The 20,411-nt window shown below is 45.3% G+C and overlaps 2 protein-coding genes across 2 annotated transcripts; both read right to left on the minus strand.

Moving 5' to 3' along the window:
• Positions 1-769: 769 nt before the first annotated feature.
• Positions 770-11,636, minus strand: SPMIP1 (sperm microtubule inner protein 1). Its single transcript, XM_088468868.1, has 2 exons — positions 11,195-11,636; positions 770-2,360 (listed from the first exon to the last, which is right to left on the minus strand). The coding sequence occupies exons 1-2, from the start codon at positions 11,634-11,636 to the stop codon at positions 2,251-2,253; spliced, it is 552 nt and encodes a 183-aa protein (XP_088324994.1). The 3' UTR covers positions 770-2,250.
• Positions 11,637-13,767: 2,131 nt separating this feature from the next.
• Positions 13,768-17,008, minus strand: ATP6V1F (ATPase H+ transporting V1 subunit F). The gene is made up of 2 exons (XM_088468869.1): positions 16,729-17,008; positions 13,768-14,960 (listed from the first exon to the last, which is right to left on the minus strand). Exons 1-2 carry the CDS (start codon positions 16,890-16,892, stop codon positions 14,759-14,761), a joined length of 366 nt encoding a protein of 121 aa, XP_088324995.1. The 5' UTR covers positions 16,893-17,008; the 3' UTR covers positions 13,768-14,758.
• Positions 17,009-20,411: the final 3,403 nt, after the last annotated feature.

Genomic DNA, 20,411 nt, shown 5'->3' on the forward strand with positions numbered 1-20,411 from the left:
GTCCTTTTATACTGTGGCTTCAGTCACTCCATTTAGCCCCTCTTGGCACACCTGGTTCCGGGTGACTCGGGTGAGCCTCTTTCTCACTCAAAATGTGCGTCTTGTTGCATAAATAAGACCGTGAGAAAAATCTGGTAGACTACTCCTCTCTGAGCGTCAAGCCCCGTATAGACATTCGGTGTATGAGGACAGTCACTTATGTACATGTATGAAGTGAAGCAGCATGACAATATGTCAAAGTATAAGTCATTAAAATGACAAAAGCAAGCAGGTTTTCATGTTTGATATCTTAAACTACACTACTAGCTGGGTATCCACTATACAATTATCTGTCAGATATCTGTCCAATCTGGCTGGTTGGAATGAGAACCTGGTAATGTATGGGAGCAAATGACAGACAATCATATGGTTTTAAACACTGAAAAGAGGACAAAAAATTGTTCAAATTGGATAAATGTGTGTGTTTAACCAATTTGTCTGAACAACCATTTTTGTCTGTTTTTCAGTGTTTGTGAGCAAATGGACGATTGTCATTTGCTCCCATACATTTCCAGGTTTTCATTCCAACCAGCCAGATTGGACAGATATCTGAAAGATAATTGTATAGTGGATGCCCAGATATTTAACCAACCATATTTCTTTTCTTTCAGCTTTCCACACCAAACAAACAAACTTATTAATAAATTAAAACTAATTAATAAATGAAAAACACTAAGCTGTGTAACAGTATATTGTATTGTAATTTATTGGCATTTAAAGTGAAATTAAAACAAAAATAATGCATGCAGGTCTTCATGGCATTTCATTTGAACAACAAACATAATTATGTTATAGCATTCTATACAAAACAGATACAAATTTATGAAGGCAGGGGCAAATAAATATATGGCACTAAGGCCGGTCTCACATCAAGAACAGAGTCATTTTTAGGATCTACTCAAGCATCTCAATTCAGCTGCAGGACCAAAACCATCTGTTGCCAACTCTGCACCTTTGGTGATCCTTGTGGACTCCTTCATGGCAACAGAAACATAAGGAACAAGTGTGCTGGTTCTATATCCAGGAGCAGTAGCTGGGAACATAGCTACTACCAACTTGTGCCCAGGCAGCACAAATCAGAAGTCTTCTCCAGATTGGAAAATTAAGGGGTTTAGTTAACTTCAGATAAAAGGTGAACTACAGTTCTAGTTGGTAGCAGCTGATTTAAGATCTCTACAGTGACTAGTTCATCTTTCAGGTCTCTCCTGGTTCCTCAGTACCATGCCTGTAACTGCAGAGAAATATCAGCCACTAATGGCTGCTTTAATATTGGTGGCTGGTAATGCTTCTATCGTTCTGCCCTGCCCCCAACCTCACACATACACTTTCCTCACCACCAGCGATATAAATTTTCTACCATATGCATTATTTATTCATCACAGCTCTTATGCTGAGTACACAGTGGCAAATATATTGGCCGATCGTACACTTGCGGCGGAGACCGTAGGGAGGGAGGCCCGGGGCCAGAAGACAGATGATGGTTGTCCAGTGTGTGTGAATAACCATCATCTGCAGAACACTCGATAAGGTGTGTACCCAGCTTTAGGGCAGGATGTACTAAAGGCGAAAACAAGGTAAACCCCCCTAAAATTTAAGTTTCTGGTGTTTTCCCACATTCCCCAAATGTACTAAACTTTGGAATGCGATGCATTCTGGTGCTTCATCCCGATGGGTAACACTGCCCCTTGTCAGGGATCCGATCGGATCTCTCCCATCACCCCCACAATCCGCGTCCTTCTGCGCATTTGCTGAAGTACGCCAGAGGGACTTCTGGGTGTTAAGCCCAGAAGTCCCTCTGTCCATTGCAAAGGACACTGCTTATCGGGTGAGCTGTCCTTTGCGATATTATTGGTACATACCGCAGTATGTAACCGAAGACAGGGGGGATGTACTGCATCACAGAAGAGATGCTTAGTACATCCCACCCTTAGCATGTAAGTGCATTGAGGCAGGTTAATCTTTACATTCTGTTTCATGTGATTCTACAGCACGTCATTTGTATTATTTCCCACAAACTGGCAAGTGCTGTGTAATATGCTGGCACTTCATAACAAAGAATAATAAAAATTCTATGCAGAAAAGTTAGTATGAAATGTGAAATATTGGAAGTAATGTGTATGTAATGGCCAGATCCTCCACGTTCAGGACAATGCTCATCAGTGAAATTGCTATCTGTATAAGAAATGACAGGATGGAAAGTGTCTGCCATGGTTACAAGGCCATATCTTTGGGGCTTGGCTCAGAAGGTATCCCATTTTTCCTGTAGAAGGTGTCAGTCACAATACGACATCGCCGATGCCAATTATTGTCATCAATGTTGACTGGAAGAGAAAAGTTACAGTGGTTATCAATACAGTATTTTATCTGGCAGTTTATTAGCTTTCTGTACAAAGAATTTCAGTAGAAAACAGAGAATCTGCCTTAGCATTACTGACTTGTACTAAGCCTTGGGGGTAAATTGACTAAGATTTGTTTTGGTCCTGATTTGAGCCGTTTTTAAACACGGATAGTGTTGATCAAAAAAGGCAGTTTTTCTACAAAAAAAATCGGGAATTTACCAAGCTCCCGTGTTTGACAGGATCGTGTTGTCAGATGGTGTATTTGATCAGTCCTCTCCGTGTTTAATCCTCGAGTTTCCTCCCCGAACAAGCAGCCTGTACATATCAGAGAAATATGTGCAGGCTGCTTGTGTGTGTTAGTGTAATGTAATTGTTAAAAAAAGAAAAGAAAATGGCCAGCAGCTCGCAAGATGACGGCAGTCATCTGAAACTCCCACGGCCCGGCAGTCAATCAGAGGCCGCTTTACATGTAGCGGTCCCTCATTGGCTGTGACCCACGTGTGTCATAGCCAATGAGCGGCCGCTAAATGTAAAGTGGCCTCAGTTTGGCTGCCAGGCCGTGAGATTTCCCGAAGAGGCCCATCTTCTGTCATTCGCGAAGTACTGGTATATGTGACAACACATATACCAATACTTGTCCGGCATGGATCAGGTAACTCTTACTTTTTTTTGTGCCAAGACTGGGGCTTCTACAGAGACCAGCGCAAGGTCAGAGGGGAGTATAGAATTTTTTTTTTTTTTTTTTCAGGTACCCCCATTGGATTCTACTTGGACAAGGGGACAAAACATCTGGCAGCGGGTATGTGTGAGTGAGTAGGTTTATGTAATAAAGTTATACTTGATACAGTGTGTGAGTGTTGTGGTTATTTAACTATTTATTTTACAATGGGGGTACAGGGGCCGGCCACCTGCTGGCACTTGTAGTTCCACAAGTGCCAAAGGGCAGGCATGCTGGCATCTGTAGTTCCACTGTAAAATACAAAGTTTTTGCTATTTTTACACTACTATTAACCCCTTTACCCACAGCCCAGGGGTGCAGGGAAGAGCCCCGGGCTTCAGACTAAGCCTGGGGTGCTGAAGAGAGGGAGGACCCCTTTATTGGGGGGGGTCCACACCTCCCCTGAGATCCTCTGCTTGGGCTGACCGGCTTGAGGTGACCGGCTTTGGCCGGGGAGACTCAGTGACAGGGTTCCTTTGTTGTGGCATTACATCCCAGTCGGTTTTTGGTTTGGTGCTGGTTTTAAATATAGGGGGACCCCTACACAATTTCCCCCCCCTATTTTTAAAACCAAGACTGGCCAGCAGCCAGGTGCTGGTTCCTAAAATACGGGGGAACCCTACACGTTTTTTTTCTCCGTATTTTTAGGAACCAGGACTGGGTGAGCAGCCCGGAGCTGGTTATGTCTTTTGAGGTGGGGAAGGGACCCTACATCTTTTATTTTTTAAATGTAACCATTTACACACTGTTCCCATGCTGTAACATACACAAATCCCACTGATCTGCGTATGTTTTCCCGATTTGCCCGCAAAAACGGGCGAATATAACAAAACGAATAATGGTAAATGTCCGTGTTATGCTGAAGTGAATGAAAAGTACTTCCGAATTGAGTCGATGGTGTATTCATTTCTAGTGAAGAAAAAAACGGCCGAATTTGCGGGATAAACACGGCCGAATTAACCCCCCTAAAATGGAAAAAAACCCACCTAATTTTAACAATAGTAATTTTCTGTGTTGGTAAAAAGTTAACGTATATTTACAACAGAGATTGCAATCTTAGTAAATTTACCCCTTGGAGAGAGGGAATCGGTATAGAATCCCGGCTGCCGCATGGCCGGCACTTCGATTCCCGGCAGCAGCAGCCCGACAGATCAGCAGAGCCCGGCAGCCCGACAGCGCTGGAAATCCTGATTGTCCCTAAGGTAAGTATAAACTAACCTAACCCTCCATAGGGGTGCCTAACCCTAACCCCCCCCTCCACCAAGTGCCTAAACCTAATCACCTAAGTGCCTAACCCCCCCCCCTTCCCCTAGCCTCACCCTCCCGGGGGGGTGCCTAACCCCAAGTCTCCCCGCGGCTGTCCGCTCGCGGCGCCCGGCCTCCCTTCGATCAATGCCGGGCGTCGGTCTCCCGGCGTCGGGTAAATGACAGGCGTCTAGATATAGACAGCGGTCATTTATCCCACGCCGGGATAAAGCAGCCGGGAAGCCGGCTGTCGGTATTAAGGCAGCCGGTTTCCCGACTGCATACCGGAGAGAGATAAGGTACCATCCAATCGCCTAATTTTTCAAACACAGCCTGTAAAGTGACAGGAGCAGATTGGCTAGTACTTTATCTCAATTCACTTTCTTTCCAAGGCTTAGTACATACACCCCTAAATTTAGTATATTATATTTATCTTGAAAAACAAAATCTTTTATACTACAGACCTGTATTATATATGGCAAAAGTTTTTCATTTTATTTAAAAGTTTGAAGACCACTTAGATATGTATTAGCTTAAGTAATCATGTGAAAAACGTTTAAAATGCATCAATAAACACTGACTTTTAATATAATATCTGCTTAATAATGTATGAATTTATTTTAAGATCTTTTTAGATGCATGCAACTAATTCGTACATTTTTATTATTATCCTTTATTTGTATAGCACTACCATAGTCCATGGGTGTCATGAATTTTGGGAAGCTCTCCCAGACTTCTAAAACAGTGGGCCAGTCTCCTGCATTCTGCCCACTTCCCAAGTGAAGTGGGTGGCCTAGGCGTTTGATAAATCATATAATCGTGGCCCTATCCCTGCTGTAAAATGCAGTAAATTGTGGCTTTGAACAGGTTGCTATCCCCGGAACTCTCCCAGAGGGGAGAGTTCTGGGGATAGCAGCACAAGAGATATGCAGAATTCATTTATTCTCATGTTTGGATAATTGCCAGGCCGGAGCACACAGCAGCATCGAGGCTGGGATGAGGGGAGAGTCGAGGGAGACTATTGAAGTTATTAGAAATTGGACGATCGACCAGTAAGTGGAAAAAGGAACCAATTTGTCTACATTGTCTCCAACATAAGTTAGGAGGTGTCAGGGTAGATTTGTTGTAAATGCTTTGGGACAAGGCCCTGATTCAGACCCGCTCGCTGGTCTGAAGGGCGTTTTTTATTTTTTTTCTGTCCGGCCTCCTGGCCGCTTGCTAAGCTGTGGGTGACCGCCCACAGCTTTAGCAAGCAGCCAGGTGATGGTCGCGACCATCAGGGCTTGCGACGAGACCCTTGTGGTAGGGTCTCGTCTGTCGCAAGCCCCAGTGAGTTTCCGGTTCTAATAGAGCCGGAAGCTCACCACTCGTAATGTCAGTGGGGCCGCCCCCCAAACAGCAGGCGTTCCTTCTGGAACGCCTCCGTTTGGCAAGCCAACCCCCCGACCCGTCTACCAAACGGGGCGAGCTGTCGATCAACATCACAGCTGCCCCTTTTAGATGCAAGCGCTGGAGCGAGTGATTTCTCGCTCGCTCCGGGGCTCGCGTGTGCACTGCCCGGCCATCGACCCTCTTGCGAGTACATAGTACTTGCGAACGGGTCTGAATCAGGCCCAAGGTACCATGGGTGTAAGAGTTGTCCCTGATGGAGACACGAATAGAGCATTCCGATATTTTGAGGCAAATTGCTTTATACGTGTCTTCAGCTAGAGAGGTGCATAAGTCTGATGCCCAGTATTGTTCATGGGTATCTAGGGCCTGGAGTTTCCTGGACTAGTATAGAATGATACTGGAGGTACTGGTAGAAACAGGACTGTGGTAGGGGAGTGTGTTCCCCATAATTCTGAGAAAGATTGGGGAGTAAATCCACCCAAAATATGATGAAAACTAGTGATACCAGCGCTGATGATGTAGTAACCATGTGAGATGAGTGACCAGGGAGAGAAGTTTGGAACCATATAGATGTTTGAGATGATGTATGATTAGACAAGGCAAAGTTAGTATCGAGAGAGTCCCAAACAGACAGGGTGAGTACAACTGAGGGGAGCGACAAGATTGAAAGGGGTCTGCTTCCAAGTTAGCAGCGGCAGGTTAGAGGCTGAGGAGACCTTACCGAGTGAAGTCTCAAGATCAACCCATCGCTTGGTACCTTTGGGAGAGTGCCAGGTAACCAGTTGGCTAAGTGTAGTGGCTGAAATAGGGGAGGCAAGTAGTTAAATAAAGTAAAAGGGGCACATCCAAAGGACAGGGAGGGTCTGGAATACAAGGAGAGTATAACTGCTCCACTGAGGCTCACCGCTCCCCGTGTGGCAGCGAGGAGGGGAGAATTTCCTCTGATCCCGAGGCATGGATGTGGTAGCTCAACTGTAGGACAGCAGTCATGGTCCAGCCAGCAACCACCGCACCCTAGGAGCACACCCCAACACAGATACCACGGTCGCCCGGAGCAGAAGAATCCAAGATGGCGGGTGTCTACTGTCTGCGGAGTCTTCAGACCCAGGCCACAAGGTCCGGTGCAGGAGTCAGAGGGTCTGTGGGGTAAGTGCGAGGTCTTCTCAACAGGATCACGGCGGGCACCTGCGAAGTCGCAGCCGAGGATGTCGGGGCCTCTGCATGAATCCAGGTACCCACTAGGGATGGAAGGTGCAAACTGCAGGGAGGTTTCCCTCGGCTCCGTGGACACTAGCATCTGCTATGGGTCTGGTGTTAAGCCCAAATAGAGCATTTTAGGGTTCACAGGGCGTGGACACGAGAGAGGCAGAAAAGAGGTGTTATATATATATATATATATATATATATCCTGCAGAGCGGTAACTAGACATTTTGGTGTGCATTGGTGCCCCCCTCCCATATTGTAAACAGGGACAGTGCGCGTCACAGGCGCATGGGCGAAAAAAGGGCATGGTCTAGTAAGGAAAGGGCATGGCCACACTAAAGTACCCCCAATTCACATTATGAGACAGTAGTACCACTTATTCACATTACACTACACAGTAGTGCCCCTTATACATGTTACGTTTAGTTACACTTACACATTATGCCATAGTAGAGCCCTTTATACATGGTACACCACAATAGAGCCACTTAAACATGTTACGTCACAGTAGAGCCCCTTTTACACATTTACACATTATGCCATGGTAGAGACACTGCAGGAGACAGGGAGGGGTCAGAGTGCACAGGGCAGGCAGCTCCAACGCTGCCCGCTGTAACGTATATTAGCACTGCGCCTGCCTGAGAAGGAGCCGGGTGCACATCTGCCATTATACATTGCAGTGGGCGGTAGACTGTCAGTGGCGGTGGATGGATTGCAGCATCCCCAGAAAGCTGTATATGCTGGAACATGTTGCGCTGTATGTTAAAACACTTAAATCTCACATAGGGCTCCTCTTCCCATTTCTACATTCCATACTGTGCTCCCCTTCCCCCATCCACAGCTCACACAGGGCTCCGCTTCCCCTACACACATCCCAGACAGCCTCCCTCCTCTTCCCCTACACACATCCCAGACAGCCTCCCTCCTCTTCCCCTACACACATCCCACACAGGCTCCCTCCTCTTCCCCTACACACATCCCACACAGCCTCCCTCCTCTTCCCCCTACACACATCCCAGACAGCCTCCCTCCTCTTCCCCTACACACATCCCAGACAGCCTCCCTCCTCTTCCCCTACACACATCCCACACAGCCTCCCTCCTCTTCCCCTACACACATCCCACACAGCCTCCCTCCTCTTCCCCTACACACATCCCACACAGCCTCCCTCCTCTTCCCCTACACACATCCCACACAGGCTCCCTCCTCTTCCCCTACACACATCCCAGACAGCCTCCCTCCTCTTCCCCTACACACATCCCAGACAGCCTCCCTCCTCTTCCCCTACACACATCCCAGACAGCCTCCCTCCTCTTCCCCTACACACATCCCAGACAGCCTCCCTCCTCTTCCCCTACACACATCCCAGACAGCCTCCCTCCTCTTCCCCTACACACATCCCAGACAGCCTCCCTCCTCTTCCCCTACACACATCCCAGACAGCCTCCCTCCTCTTCCCCTACACACATCCCACACAGGGCTCCCCTCACTCCACTTAACTTACTTCCATACAAGTTAGTTACTCACGTAATAGAAGTTCTCCTCACCCGCGTCTGCTGGCTGCTGCTGAGCAGTAGGTACACAAAGAGACTGAGCACTGGGTTGGGGGCAGGGCTGGTTGATGAGGACACCTTTTACACATGGCCGGCGGCTGTCTTATTAAAGACGGTAGTCAGTCACAGATGATGTCCAGTTCCCGAAGCAGGTAATGGTGGCGAGGACGACAGCAGTATCTTATAGGAGCAGGCGCCGCCGTGGTTCCTCGACGGAGGGGGTTGTAGGACTGGACTGGGAGAGATGTCATGACGTCTTTTCCAATCCCTCCCAGAGACAGTGTGTCAGTGACACTTGAAACAGGAAGAGGGCGGTGCACAGGGGCAGGCAGCTGTAGCACTACCCGGCCCACTGCAATGTATATTATATTAGACGTAGTGGCCGTGAATGGAGGCAACCGGTTCCACCTGCAGGACATGTGCGGGCGCACCGACCGCACCACCCTAGTTACGGCCCTGAAGGCCAGGAGCCCTGATGCCGTCCGTCCTGAATGGCTGCCAGGCCATGACCCCACCCGTGGGAGCTAATAGCTGCCAAGTATGTTTTTAATAAGTTATCAATGTCATTTTTTCTTCAGTCTGACATAAGAATTACCCGCAAAGGGCATTGCAGTACAGTTGCAAATTATGACTTCACCCAATCTATGCAGAAGGCATACAGGTCTACCAGGGTGACAACCCATTCAGGATGCGGCTGGGTAACCACACTACAGCTGTATTTGTGCCATGCAGAATTCCACATTACATTAACATGCTGCGCCAGTTAATAGCCATGCTTAAAAAATATATTTGGTTCTTGTGTACATTACGGACTCATTGCAGAGAGAACCCAATGAATGTTTTAAATGGTACTTGTGTACATTACATACACAGTTACCGAAAGTTGTCCCCACCTAAAGAAGAAAGTTGTCCGCTCGCCACGCTTCAGGCTCGGTGGCTTGCTACAAGGTTATATTCCCCCTCTATGCCCACTTGGATGGTAGGGAATGACGCTGGACACTGGCTGATGACGTCAGGGTCCTCTCCATTATTATCATTCATGGTAATATCTAAATGCCCTTCATGGAGAGGACCCTGACATCATCAGCCAGTGTCCAGCATCATTCCCTACCATCCAAGTGGGCATAGAGGGGGAATATAACCTTGTGGCGAGCTCGAAGCGTGGCAAGCGCAGCACTTTCTGTATCTGTGTACATAAAGTACACAAGTACCATTTAAAACATTCATTGGGTTCTCTCTGCAATGAGTCCATAAAGTACACAAGTACCAAAACCAGCAATTGACATTAAAACATATGAGAGGTCGTGTACTGCCGAGCTGAAAACTATACCTTTAATAACTTAAGGGGTCACTCATGCTTCATAAAATAAGCCAGTCATGCTCCCTTTCACTCCTCTGCATCAGGTTACCATGTTAACAGGGGAGGAGAGAGAGATTATATAACTAAACAGGTAGTGTCTCAGGCATACATGCTCATCCTGCGCAAATGCACTGTATGGATGAATTAATACACAGGGGCAGGTCCAGTGATATCACACAGCTCAAATGACTATAGTTACATTTTTTTTTTTTACATGCACTAGATTACATTAGTATGTTATCCTATTGATGTGGAATAGGCAACAGCCATAGGCATGGACGAGGGACGTAATGCTTTACTAGTTATCATCTGCAGTGGAAAGTCAGGTAAACACTGAATATTGTATCTGACCTTCATGGTTCATATTTGAACATTTCTATGCTATGGGTTTAATAATAATTTAGACTAGAACAATACATTAAATTGCAAGTGAAGGACCCACAGATGTGTCCACATACATCTATGCTGCATGCGCTACAAGTCGCGCCACAACGTGGGAGCTCTGTGTGCCGCAGTAGCACCGAGCGTCTTTCGTGCAACTTTTCCCTTTAAATGAATCTTATTCACACAGTGATGCGAATATTTAGCACAAGCAGCTTCTGCTGATTAAAATGATATGCAGCATGCCTATGTTCTGTGTGCATCTGCATGTGAAATGCGGTTTTACAGTGTCAGCGGCTGTAACACTGTAATGTAACATTTCACATGCAGATACACCCGCTACTCGCACCACTGTGTGAATAAGACGCGTTTGAAGGTAAAAAGTCGCACAACAATAAGCTCAGCGATACTGAGTCATGCCACAGCATGGTACGATTAGAAGGGCTGTTTAACGCGCAAGGAGGCTAAATGTATGAGGACACATCTGTATATGGTGTTATAGTTATTACTATGGAGCTTTAACCAGTAGTCATAGATGGTTATGATGAAACGTTAAAGTGATCAGTTAGATGTAGAAACAACAAAGTAGATTATATGAGGTTACAATTTCTTTCTCCATGTCTGACAGCAATAGGCGGAATATATAGCTTTTTGTGCTGCTACATCACTGGCCGTACCTGTGAATCCACACAGTAGTAAGCACCTTATCCCCCCTTTTCTCTAGCACAGCAATCTGCTGCTGGGGAGTGACAGAGAACTACGGAAAGATCTAGTTACAGTAAGTGAAAACCGTTAGATTCATTAAAGGTATTTTTCAGATCAGTGATATCTATTTCACTTGCAATTTAACATCCACTTCATAAAAGGGAAAATTGAAATAACACAAAAGATACATTTTCATGCTATATGGATGACTTTGTTGGAAAGTAAATATCATGTTAAAAAAACATAGCTAGGACTTACCAATCTGCCATCCATAGTCCCAGCTGGTTGCTAAAGGGAAAGGATATTTTTCTTCGGGTTTGAGATTATTCCTTGTCTTCATATAGCGGTACCTTCCTTCTTCCTCTTTAGATGTGCCATGATAGAGAAGTCTCCGTGTTCTGGGGCTGACTGGTTTCATCTGTGCGTTCATCGCACTAGTAGCCTCTACTGCGTCCCTCTTGCTCCTGTCTTGTAGGGTTTGTACATTTTGCTGGATGTTCTCAGATCTTTTGTTATCACTAGAGACTTGGAAGCTCGAACTAGAAATAGGTGGCAGCTTGGGCTTCAGTTTTGACGTTGCAATAGTCGGAAAGGTCTGTGCATAGCGCCTCCGCCAATAAATGCGTGTCATCATCTCTTTCAGATAAGTCTCCTTTATACATTCTTGTTTCTGAGTGGTTAAATTAAACTGTCGAGCCATTGTACCGAATTCTCACAGGAAGAAAAGCAACAGAAGTACTTACAAATTCATTGAAAATATTAATTCAACATCTGATTTAGTATAAAGCGATGAAAAAGTGAATAACAAAAAAAACATAAAAAATGGAAATCTTAAAAGCAATGTTCAATTAAGTGCATTAAGACCAATTTATTCAAGACCTAGGATTCTAAGGGAAGGTAGACTTCGTATTATATTGGTGATCCTCCTTTTGAATATTACAGACCGCTCTCTGTGCCAGTTTTCCAATTTGATTGAAGTGAATTTCTAGATTCAGGATGCTGTGCTGTGGCTGAATATATAAGTTGTCCCATCACCTTTCCTATCTATGTGTGTATGTACATATGGTACCTTAATAATGCCTCCCCTTGTGTCACGGCTGGCTAACATCAGTTTGCTGCCAATTTAAGGGTCATTAATATTGTTTACAAGGGTTACCATGGAGTCAATTTATATACACAATACACAGGAGCTCAGCACATAGATTCAGCTCTAAATGTTATTAGTTAATCCACAAAACATTATGATCTCCCTTTAAGGACTGCTTGATATAGATTTTATATTCCGTATAGTTATAAAACTTTTTGCACAGTATAAAGACTAAGTAATCATTTAGCAAAACATGGGTCTCTGAATGTGGTTCAACCAAATCTGAAATAATTATCAAGCAGAGTGTGTGTGTGCGTGTAATATTATATATTACACACATACATACTGTATATATAATCCAATATATCCCACACTCACATGCACATAAATCCAGCATCGGGGTGCGCTCCAGTCAATCCAGTACTTTTCTTCAGACAGTAGGCAATAATATAAAGTATAAAAAGAGTCGCGTCTGCAATACATGGAGCGCATAACGCAAACCTAGCCATGCGGCAGCAGTGGCGGCTCTCCCTTATTGCACATAAATAACCATATGAAATGCCCACAGGGCCATCTTATATCACATCACAATACACAATATATATATATATATATATATATATATATTATATATATATATATATATTATATTATCCACGAGTGCGGCACACTCCTTCCCATATAAGTCCAAACGCCGCGGTGTCCACTACAAACACATGTATATAGATCCAGAAAGCGGCACTCAACGGAGAGTGCCGCTTTCTGGATCTATCTATCTATATATATATATATATATCTATATCTCGCGCACACACACATGCCTGTTTGTAATATGAAATACATGTTTGTAAGATAGGACGTCCTGGAACTGAAGGTTAGTGGAAAGGTCTATAATGTTTTAGCAGAGCACTTATTGCAAAACACAAAAGAAAACTTTCAAAACTTTTTACATACCAGAGAGATTAGGGCAGGTAATACTATGATCAAATAAATCATGCCAGTAAGAAGTGTCATACACACGGCAGAGATATGATACTATAAATACGTTGTAATAAGATCCTGGCTACCTTTGGCTGCCTCGGTCTCAATGGTTTCCTTGTTTGCAGGCAGACACTGAATACCTTGATTATCGTTAGTTTTATCTCATCAAGGGGCAGGCCTGGGCAGGAGTAACCAGGAGCTTGCTCCACATAACTGCTGTACAACAGGACATGATATTCCCATTTGCCAAAATTTAATTAGAGTAACAGTATTGCTTATTGTTACTTACAACAAAACCTTTGGATTCTTTGGATAAAACCCTGCAAAGTATGGACCAAATATTTATTTGGGGAATCATCTTGTATGCCTAACGTATCACAAGTAAACATAAAAAACCTAATATTGCATTATTTGTCTAATATTAAATGCTATACCACAACCGAAGTGTTTCTGGAGATTTTTCTTGACCACATTTGAAATATTAGAGCTGAAACCCTATACTAGAGTCTATGATATGACTGGAGTTGCAATAGGCCAGCACTACCTTACAGGGGTGTAACTACACATTTCTGGGCTCTATAGCAAGAACGTACCCCATGTACAGTGCAATGGTGTAAAATAAAACCACAACATACACATGGTGCTTGTTACACCAATAACTACAGATTTACTACACGGTCTGTTTTGAGTAAAAACAACAGTGTTTGTGCCTTCCAGATAACAGAGTCCAAGGACATTCAATGAAGAAAACTCCAGTCTTAGGTCACTTCCTATATTTATTGAAACAATTCAACAATAAACCTTTTGCAAAAGGTGTGAACATTAAATACATAAGAAATTGCAAAGAGATGTAACAGTTACTATACAAGACCAATTTCTACACATTCAAATAGAGTTTTTGTTGAATATATTATTTATAACAATAGTTACGATAACACATAAAATTTAAGTGGATTTGGAAAGCAGTATGTACATGACCTCCTGGGCTCCTTATTCACGATCAAATAGAATGACAACCTGAGAAGCACTCATCTTTCATTTACACTGGTCTGAGACATAAGTTTCCAATATAGGAAAATTAGAATCAGAATAATGGGGTCCATACATCTAGGCTGTATCGAGATAAATCCCTGTTCTGTCGACGCCAGGGGTGGGGGGGAAATTCGGAGAAATCCAACATGTTGGACGATAACAATTCTCCAATTCAAACCCGAAAATTGTCAAAATCGGTGAGTTTGGGATTTTTGAAATGTTTAATTTTCCCGATTCCCCAGCGGATCGCCGATTATCGATATCTGCCGATTCGATCTTTTGGTCACTGATTGGCAGATCGGCAGAATGGGGAATTAGCCCATAGATGTATGACCCGCATAAGATAAATATAGTACAGAAGGCAGACTCAGGTTCTACAGACTTTAAATTTACTAATCTGTATGGAGAACCTCTTTGTACAGCGGAGTACTAGGTGCATATTCTACAACAGCGGTTGAACTAGCTTTCTATATTATTGTCACTAAATGTGTAATAAGACAACAGGCCATATATAAATGTATTATGTCAATGGAGGAAAATGATACAGCACTGGTGATGGACGTAAGTTAGTCTGAACAAAAGAATAAAACATGAAATAATAATAAAAAAAAGAAAAAAAAAAAAAAAAAGGACTAGTAACTGGTGCTGGTATAATGCATACATTAAGGAATCACACAGCACCATTTAGAAGAAATTCCCAGACAATGAAGCAGTATTCACAGTTATCGTAAGTCATCAGAGGTGAACATGCCCTTAGCTCTGCGCAGTATGGAATCCTTGTTGGCATCATATGGGTGCTCTTTAGACGGGATTTCAAGCACGGCAGGGATGGAGATATTGTGTGCATCAATAGCATGTCGGATCATCTCCGCAATGAATTGGTTGATCAATATTATCCCAATATCATCACGTTGTAGAAAACTCCTGGAGGAAAGTAAAACCAGTCAGCACATTTGTGTATTTATTTTCAATAAAGTTACAAAACTAGAAGATAAACAAAATAAAGTCCATGAAATATAAATGCCAATTTAAAAGATGTATACGGAAAATAACTTATGCACAAATCCAAACCTTGTTCAGAGGTTTAAGAATTAAAAAAATAAATAAATAAAAAGACAAAAAAAATAGTTTTAATATTTGTTCGTATATGCTGATGTATCTAATGATTAATTAACCAGAACCTGGAGGAACAAAACAGACTACGATAACCGAGAAGGCAGAGATAATATACACAGATGGAGGAGTGTGTTTACCATGAAAACATTGAAGATCAGGCATTGCACCATAATATTATGGGAATACATAAAACAGCCCTACAGTCCAGCTTGGGGCAGATATATCCAGAGCAAACAAAGAACCATGTTTACAGTAAATATAGTTACTGCAATTTACACAAACACGCTGCTGTCCTAAGTGTGGAAAATCAGTATTGCAAGGCTGTGGTTAAATCTCATGACCATGTAAAAAGGGAAGCAGTTATTGTGAAATAATGATGGAGACTATGTACAGTGCTGCAGCCAGACTCCTGGGTTTTTTCTTTCTTTCTTATGAAAACTTTTGCACAGAGTATAAAGGGGTCATTTCAATGCGATCGGTGGTTCAATTCTGGGCCTGACGCAGAATTACAGATGTGTCCACATACATCTTACCTCCGTGCGCTATGTCTCATTAAGCAAAACGCATGAGCGTCTCACAACTCTATAGCACGAGCATCTTTTCATGTGATTTTTTTTACCTTCAAATGCATCTTATTCGCACAGCAATGCAAATATGATGTACAAGCAGCTTCTGCTGATTATAGTGTTCCCGCTAGTTAAGTTTTGATTTAATTTAAAAATTAAGGTAGCAGAAAGAAAAACAGCTACAGAAGCAGACTTTTAGCTCCGCTCTGTTCTAATTTCAGGGTCAACTTCAGTATGCCAGCCCTGCCATGGTGCAAAGTATGAAACATTTCTGAGAACACCTTAAATATTCCATGCTTTATCATCAGAAAGGACATGCATTCTTTGGTCATCTCAGCATGTTGTAACTTTGTATGTCATTTCCAGTGACACTAATCCTGTGTTACAATAATAACGCGCACTGAACATGTGTATAACGCATTCCTGGTATTTTGAGTAGTGATATTAAGTGGTCTATTTACTAAGCAGTGTTAGGAGACAGAGTGAAAAGTGATAAGGTGCCAGCCAATCAGCTCCCATCTCACAGGCTGTCTTTGAAAAATGACAGTTGGGAGCTGATTGGCTGGCACCTTATCACTTTCTTATCACTTTTTCACTCTTGTCTCCTAACACTGCTTAGTAAATAGACCCCTTAAGTCGTGTTTTTATTTGTACAGCACTAAAATGAACCATAGATGTGTCCTTCGCATTCAGTGTACAGATAGTCTGTACTATGAGATCTGCCTCATTCGAAACACAGGAACCCATGATTTGAATCTGGGACTACTGTCCTACAATAGTCCCTCCTATGCACCCTGTCCTAGGAGCGGGGGTCACCAGTCCGGGCACTGGCATGTCTCCTCCTGTCAGTCACTGAGATCACGGAACACGTCTATACCGCACACCCAGCCCAGGCTGTCAGGATACAGCCGCCATAGTGCTGAGGTGTGCTGCCGCTGTACAGGCTCATATCTGTCACCCCAGCTCCCCCTGCTCCATAGAGCCCCCCACCCGCTCCCCGAGCCCCTCACCGGAACGTCTCCTCTATCTCCGTCACGCTCGTCTCCTTCTCCACCACTAAGAAGTTCGGCTTCCGGTTCTTGTTCAGCTCCCCGATGCCCCCCAGAAGAAAGCCGGTGCAGGTGTCCTCATCACCAATGACAGCAATCAATTTACCCCGGACCAGGCCCGCCATGTTCTCTATCACCCGACACTGACCGCTCACCGAGGCCTCACAGCAGCTCTCAGTGTCAGCTCAGGCTGTGATGTTGTCATGTGACGCTGCCTGTACATGATCAGCTGACATGGAGGCGGGGCCTGTGGTGGATGTGCGGTTATGTGGGCGTGTCCCCGCTGTGTCCTACTGCTGCTGTTGCCTTTTCTCCTGTCATCTGATTGTTATTGTGGTTAATACACATTACACAGGCTGCTGGTAGGTTATAGTTATACACAGCGTTATTATATGCGCTCAGCATGTGTCTGCTCAGCACACTTATGTTCTGCGTAACCGTATATCTGGCTTGTCCATGGTTACTAACTGAAAAACTGCTCCCAAGAAAGTGGCAAACGCAGTTTTTCTAGAGAGAGCTTTCCAAATGCTTGCGGGTCTATTTACTAAGCAGTGTTCGGAGACAGAGTGAAAAATGATAAGAAAGTGATAAGGTGCCAGCCAATCAGCTCCTAACTGTCATCTCACAGGCTGTGTTTGAAAAATGACAGTTGGGAGCTGATTGGCTGGCACCTTACCACAGACATCACTATTCACTCTGGGCCTGATTCAGACCCGGTCGCAAGTGCTGTGCGCTCGCAACCGGGTCGATGGTGGGCAAGTGCGTATGCGCACGATGGCGCATGCGCGAGACCCGGTTAGCGACGGGCAATCCGCCTCTGCCAGGATGCCGCTGTCGGGATTCCAACCGCTGGGCATGGGTCATACCGATTCCCTTAAAAACATGCAACTTTAGTTTATGATATTTCTATTGTGGTCATCATGGTGTGGGCTAGGGAGGGGGGATTCCAGATAACCTGAACCCCCCTGCATTTGCCTGTGCAAGCTCTGCTCTCCTGTGAAGGCAGCCCAGCCAGGTAACTTATGCTGACGCTGAGCTGCCAATGAGTTCTGCAGTGGTGTTTTCTGTGTCCTCCGAGCTGCAGATCGTGCTGAGCGAAAAAAATATGTGGGTTCTGGGGACCCTTCACATTAAAAAAAAATTGGGGTCCTACTCCACAGTTTCTGGGTTCCATCACAATTTATGCATCACTGTCTGTAGCACGTAAAAATGCGCTAAAGGGCACATTTTCATTGAGAATGACATGGGGAGAAGGGAACAGGGGTGATAGGGCAGAGTGCATCGGAGAGCAGAAGGGGAGAGGGGAACGGGGCACGGTTGGGAGAGGAGATGGCACAGCGGTGGGAGAGGAGACTACACAGGAGAGCAGAAGGGGTACAGACATGGGGAAAGGGGAACGGGTGGGAGGGCAGAGTACACGGGAGGGGGGGCACAGGGCTGGACGAGGAGACTACACAGGTGAGCAAAAGAGGTACAGACATAGGTGGAGGGGATTAGGGGGCACAGGAGTGGGAGGGTAGAGTACACAGAGCAGAAGGGGTACAGACATAGGTAGAGGGGTATAGGGCAGAGAGGAGAAAGGGCAGAGTACACAGGAGAGCAAAAGCGGTACATACATAGGTAGAGGGGAATAGAAGGCACAGGAATGGGAGGGTAGAGTACACAGGAGAGCAGAAGGGGTATAGACATGGGGAAAGGAGAACGGGTAGGAGGGCAGAGTACACAGGGGAGGGGGGCACAGGGCTGGACGAGGAGACTACACAGGAGAGCAAAAGAGGTACAGACATAGGTAGAGGGGATTAGGGGGCACAGGAGTGGGAGGGCAGAGTACACAGTAGAGCAAAAGTGGTACAGACATAGGTAGAGGGGAATAGAAGGCAAAGAACTGGGAGGTAGGGGGATAGAAGGCACAGGAGTTGGAGGATAGAGTACACAGGAGAGCAGAAGGGGAACAGGAGACACAGGAGTGGAGAATAGAGTACACAGGAGAACAGAAGGGGAACAGGAGACACAGAAGTGGAGGATAGAGTACACAGGAGAGCAGAAGGGGAACAGGAGTGGAGGATAGACTACACAGGAGAACAGAAGGGGAACAGGAGACACAGGAGTGGAGGATAGAGTACACAGGAGAGCAGAAGGGGAACAGGAGTGGAGGATAGACTACACAGGAGAGCAGAAGGGGAACAGGAGACACAGGAGTGGAGGATAGAGTACACAGGAGAACAGAAGGGGAACAGGAGACACAGGAGTGGAGGATAGACTACACAGGAGAGCAGAAGGGGAACAGGAGACACAGGAGTGGAGGATAGAGTACACAGGAGAGCAGAAGGGGAACAGGAGACACAGGAGTGGAGGATAGAGTACACAGGAGAACAGAAGGGGAACAGGAGACACAGGTGGGAGGATAGAGTACACAGGAGAGCAGAAGGGGAACAGGAGTGGAGGATAGACTACACAGGAGAGCAGAAGGGGAACAGGAGACACAGGAGTGGAGGATAGAGTACACAGGAGAACAGAAGGGGAACAGGAGACACAGGAGTGGAGGATAGACTACACAGGAGAGCAGAAGGGGAACAGGAGACACAGGAGTGGAGGATAGAGTACACAGGAGAGCAGAAGGGGAACAGGAGACACAGGAGTGGAGGATAGAGTACACAGGAGAACAGAAGGGGAACAGGAGACACAGGTGGGAGGAAAGAGTACACAGGAGAGCAGAAGGTGTACAGACATAGGGAGAGGGGAACAGGGAGCACAAGGTGAGAGTACAATATATTGAATTTTTTTGTTTACAGCATTTGCTAATAAACATGTGCTAGCTGTGTAATAGCAACACACCACAGCCTGCCCCATCAGTATTATAACAGGATACCAGGTACTGTTAGGGTGCTGTGGATGTGGGCACCTCACCTCCTCTGGCAGCAGTAGCCGTTCCTGTCTCTCCCCGAGCCTCTTCAGGCACCAACACATGTCACTGCTCTCTGACATCTCAGCCGCCGGCTACCAAGGATAAGAGCGGACTAGACAGGAGCTGAGCATAACTTTGATCCGGGGAGCCTATTCTGGGCTTTCCACTGTATGGATTTGGATGAACACTTCACAGAGGGGTGACAATTGGTCTGGGATGCCTAATAGAGTGGTTAGTGTCCCGGTCAGACCTCACGGCGTAATGCGTCGGGCACAACTTTGACCCAGGGAGCCTATTCTGGGCCTTCCACTGGATGGATTTGGACGACATCACATAATTTGGATGAAAACTTTCCAGAGTGGTAACTGTGGATCCCAGAAGACATACTAGAGGGTTGAGGTCCCGGTCAGACCTTCCGTTGGTGTATCTTGGGCAGAACTTTGACCCGGGGACTTTGGACAGAACTTTGAGCCATGGTGCCTATTCTGGGCTTTCCACTGGATGGATTGTGATGAAAACTTCACAGAGAGGTGGCAATTGGTCTGGGATACCTAATGGAGTGGTTGGGGTCCCGGTTGAACCTCATGGCGGAGTGCTCTGGGCAGAAGACATACTAGAGGGTTGAGGTCCCGGTCAGACCTTCCGTTGGTGTATGTTGGGAAGAACTTTGACCCAGGGACTCTGGACAGAACTTTGAGCCATGGAGCCTATTCTGGGCTTTCCACTGGATGGAATTGGT

Source organism: Taudactylus pleione, unplaced genomic scaffold (assembly GCF_031769625.1).
Source record: "Taudactylus pleione unplaced genomic scaffold, aTauple2 ptg000086l, whole genome shotgun sequence".
NCBI lineage: Eukaryota > Metazoa > Chordata > Amphibia > Anura > Myobatrachidae > Taudactylus > Taudactylus pleione.

Excerpts from the sequence above, each read along its gene's own strand:
- SPMIP1 (XM_088468868.1), bottom strand. The coding sequence starts at position 11,636 with ATGGCTCGACAGTTTAATTTAACCACTCAGAAACAAGAATGTATAAAG. Across the intron at positions 2,361-11,194 it reads GGACTATGGATGGCAGATTG|TCAACATTGATGACAATAAT; the intron begins GTAAGTCCTAGC and ends TTTCTCTTCCAG.
- ATP6V1F (XM_088468869.1), bottom strand. The coding sequence starts at position 16,892 with ATGGCGGGCCTGGTCCGGGGTAAATTGATTGCTGTCATTGGTGATGAG. Across the intron at positions 14,961-16,728 it reads GAGATAGAGGAGACGTTCCG|GAGTTTTCTACAACGTGATG; the intron begins GTGAGGGGCTCG and ends ACTTTCCTCCAG.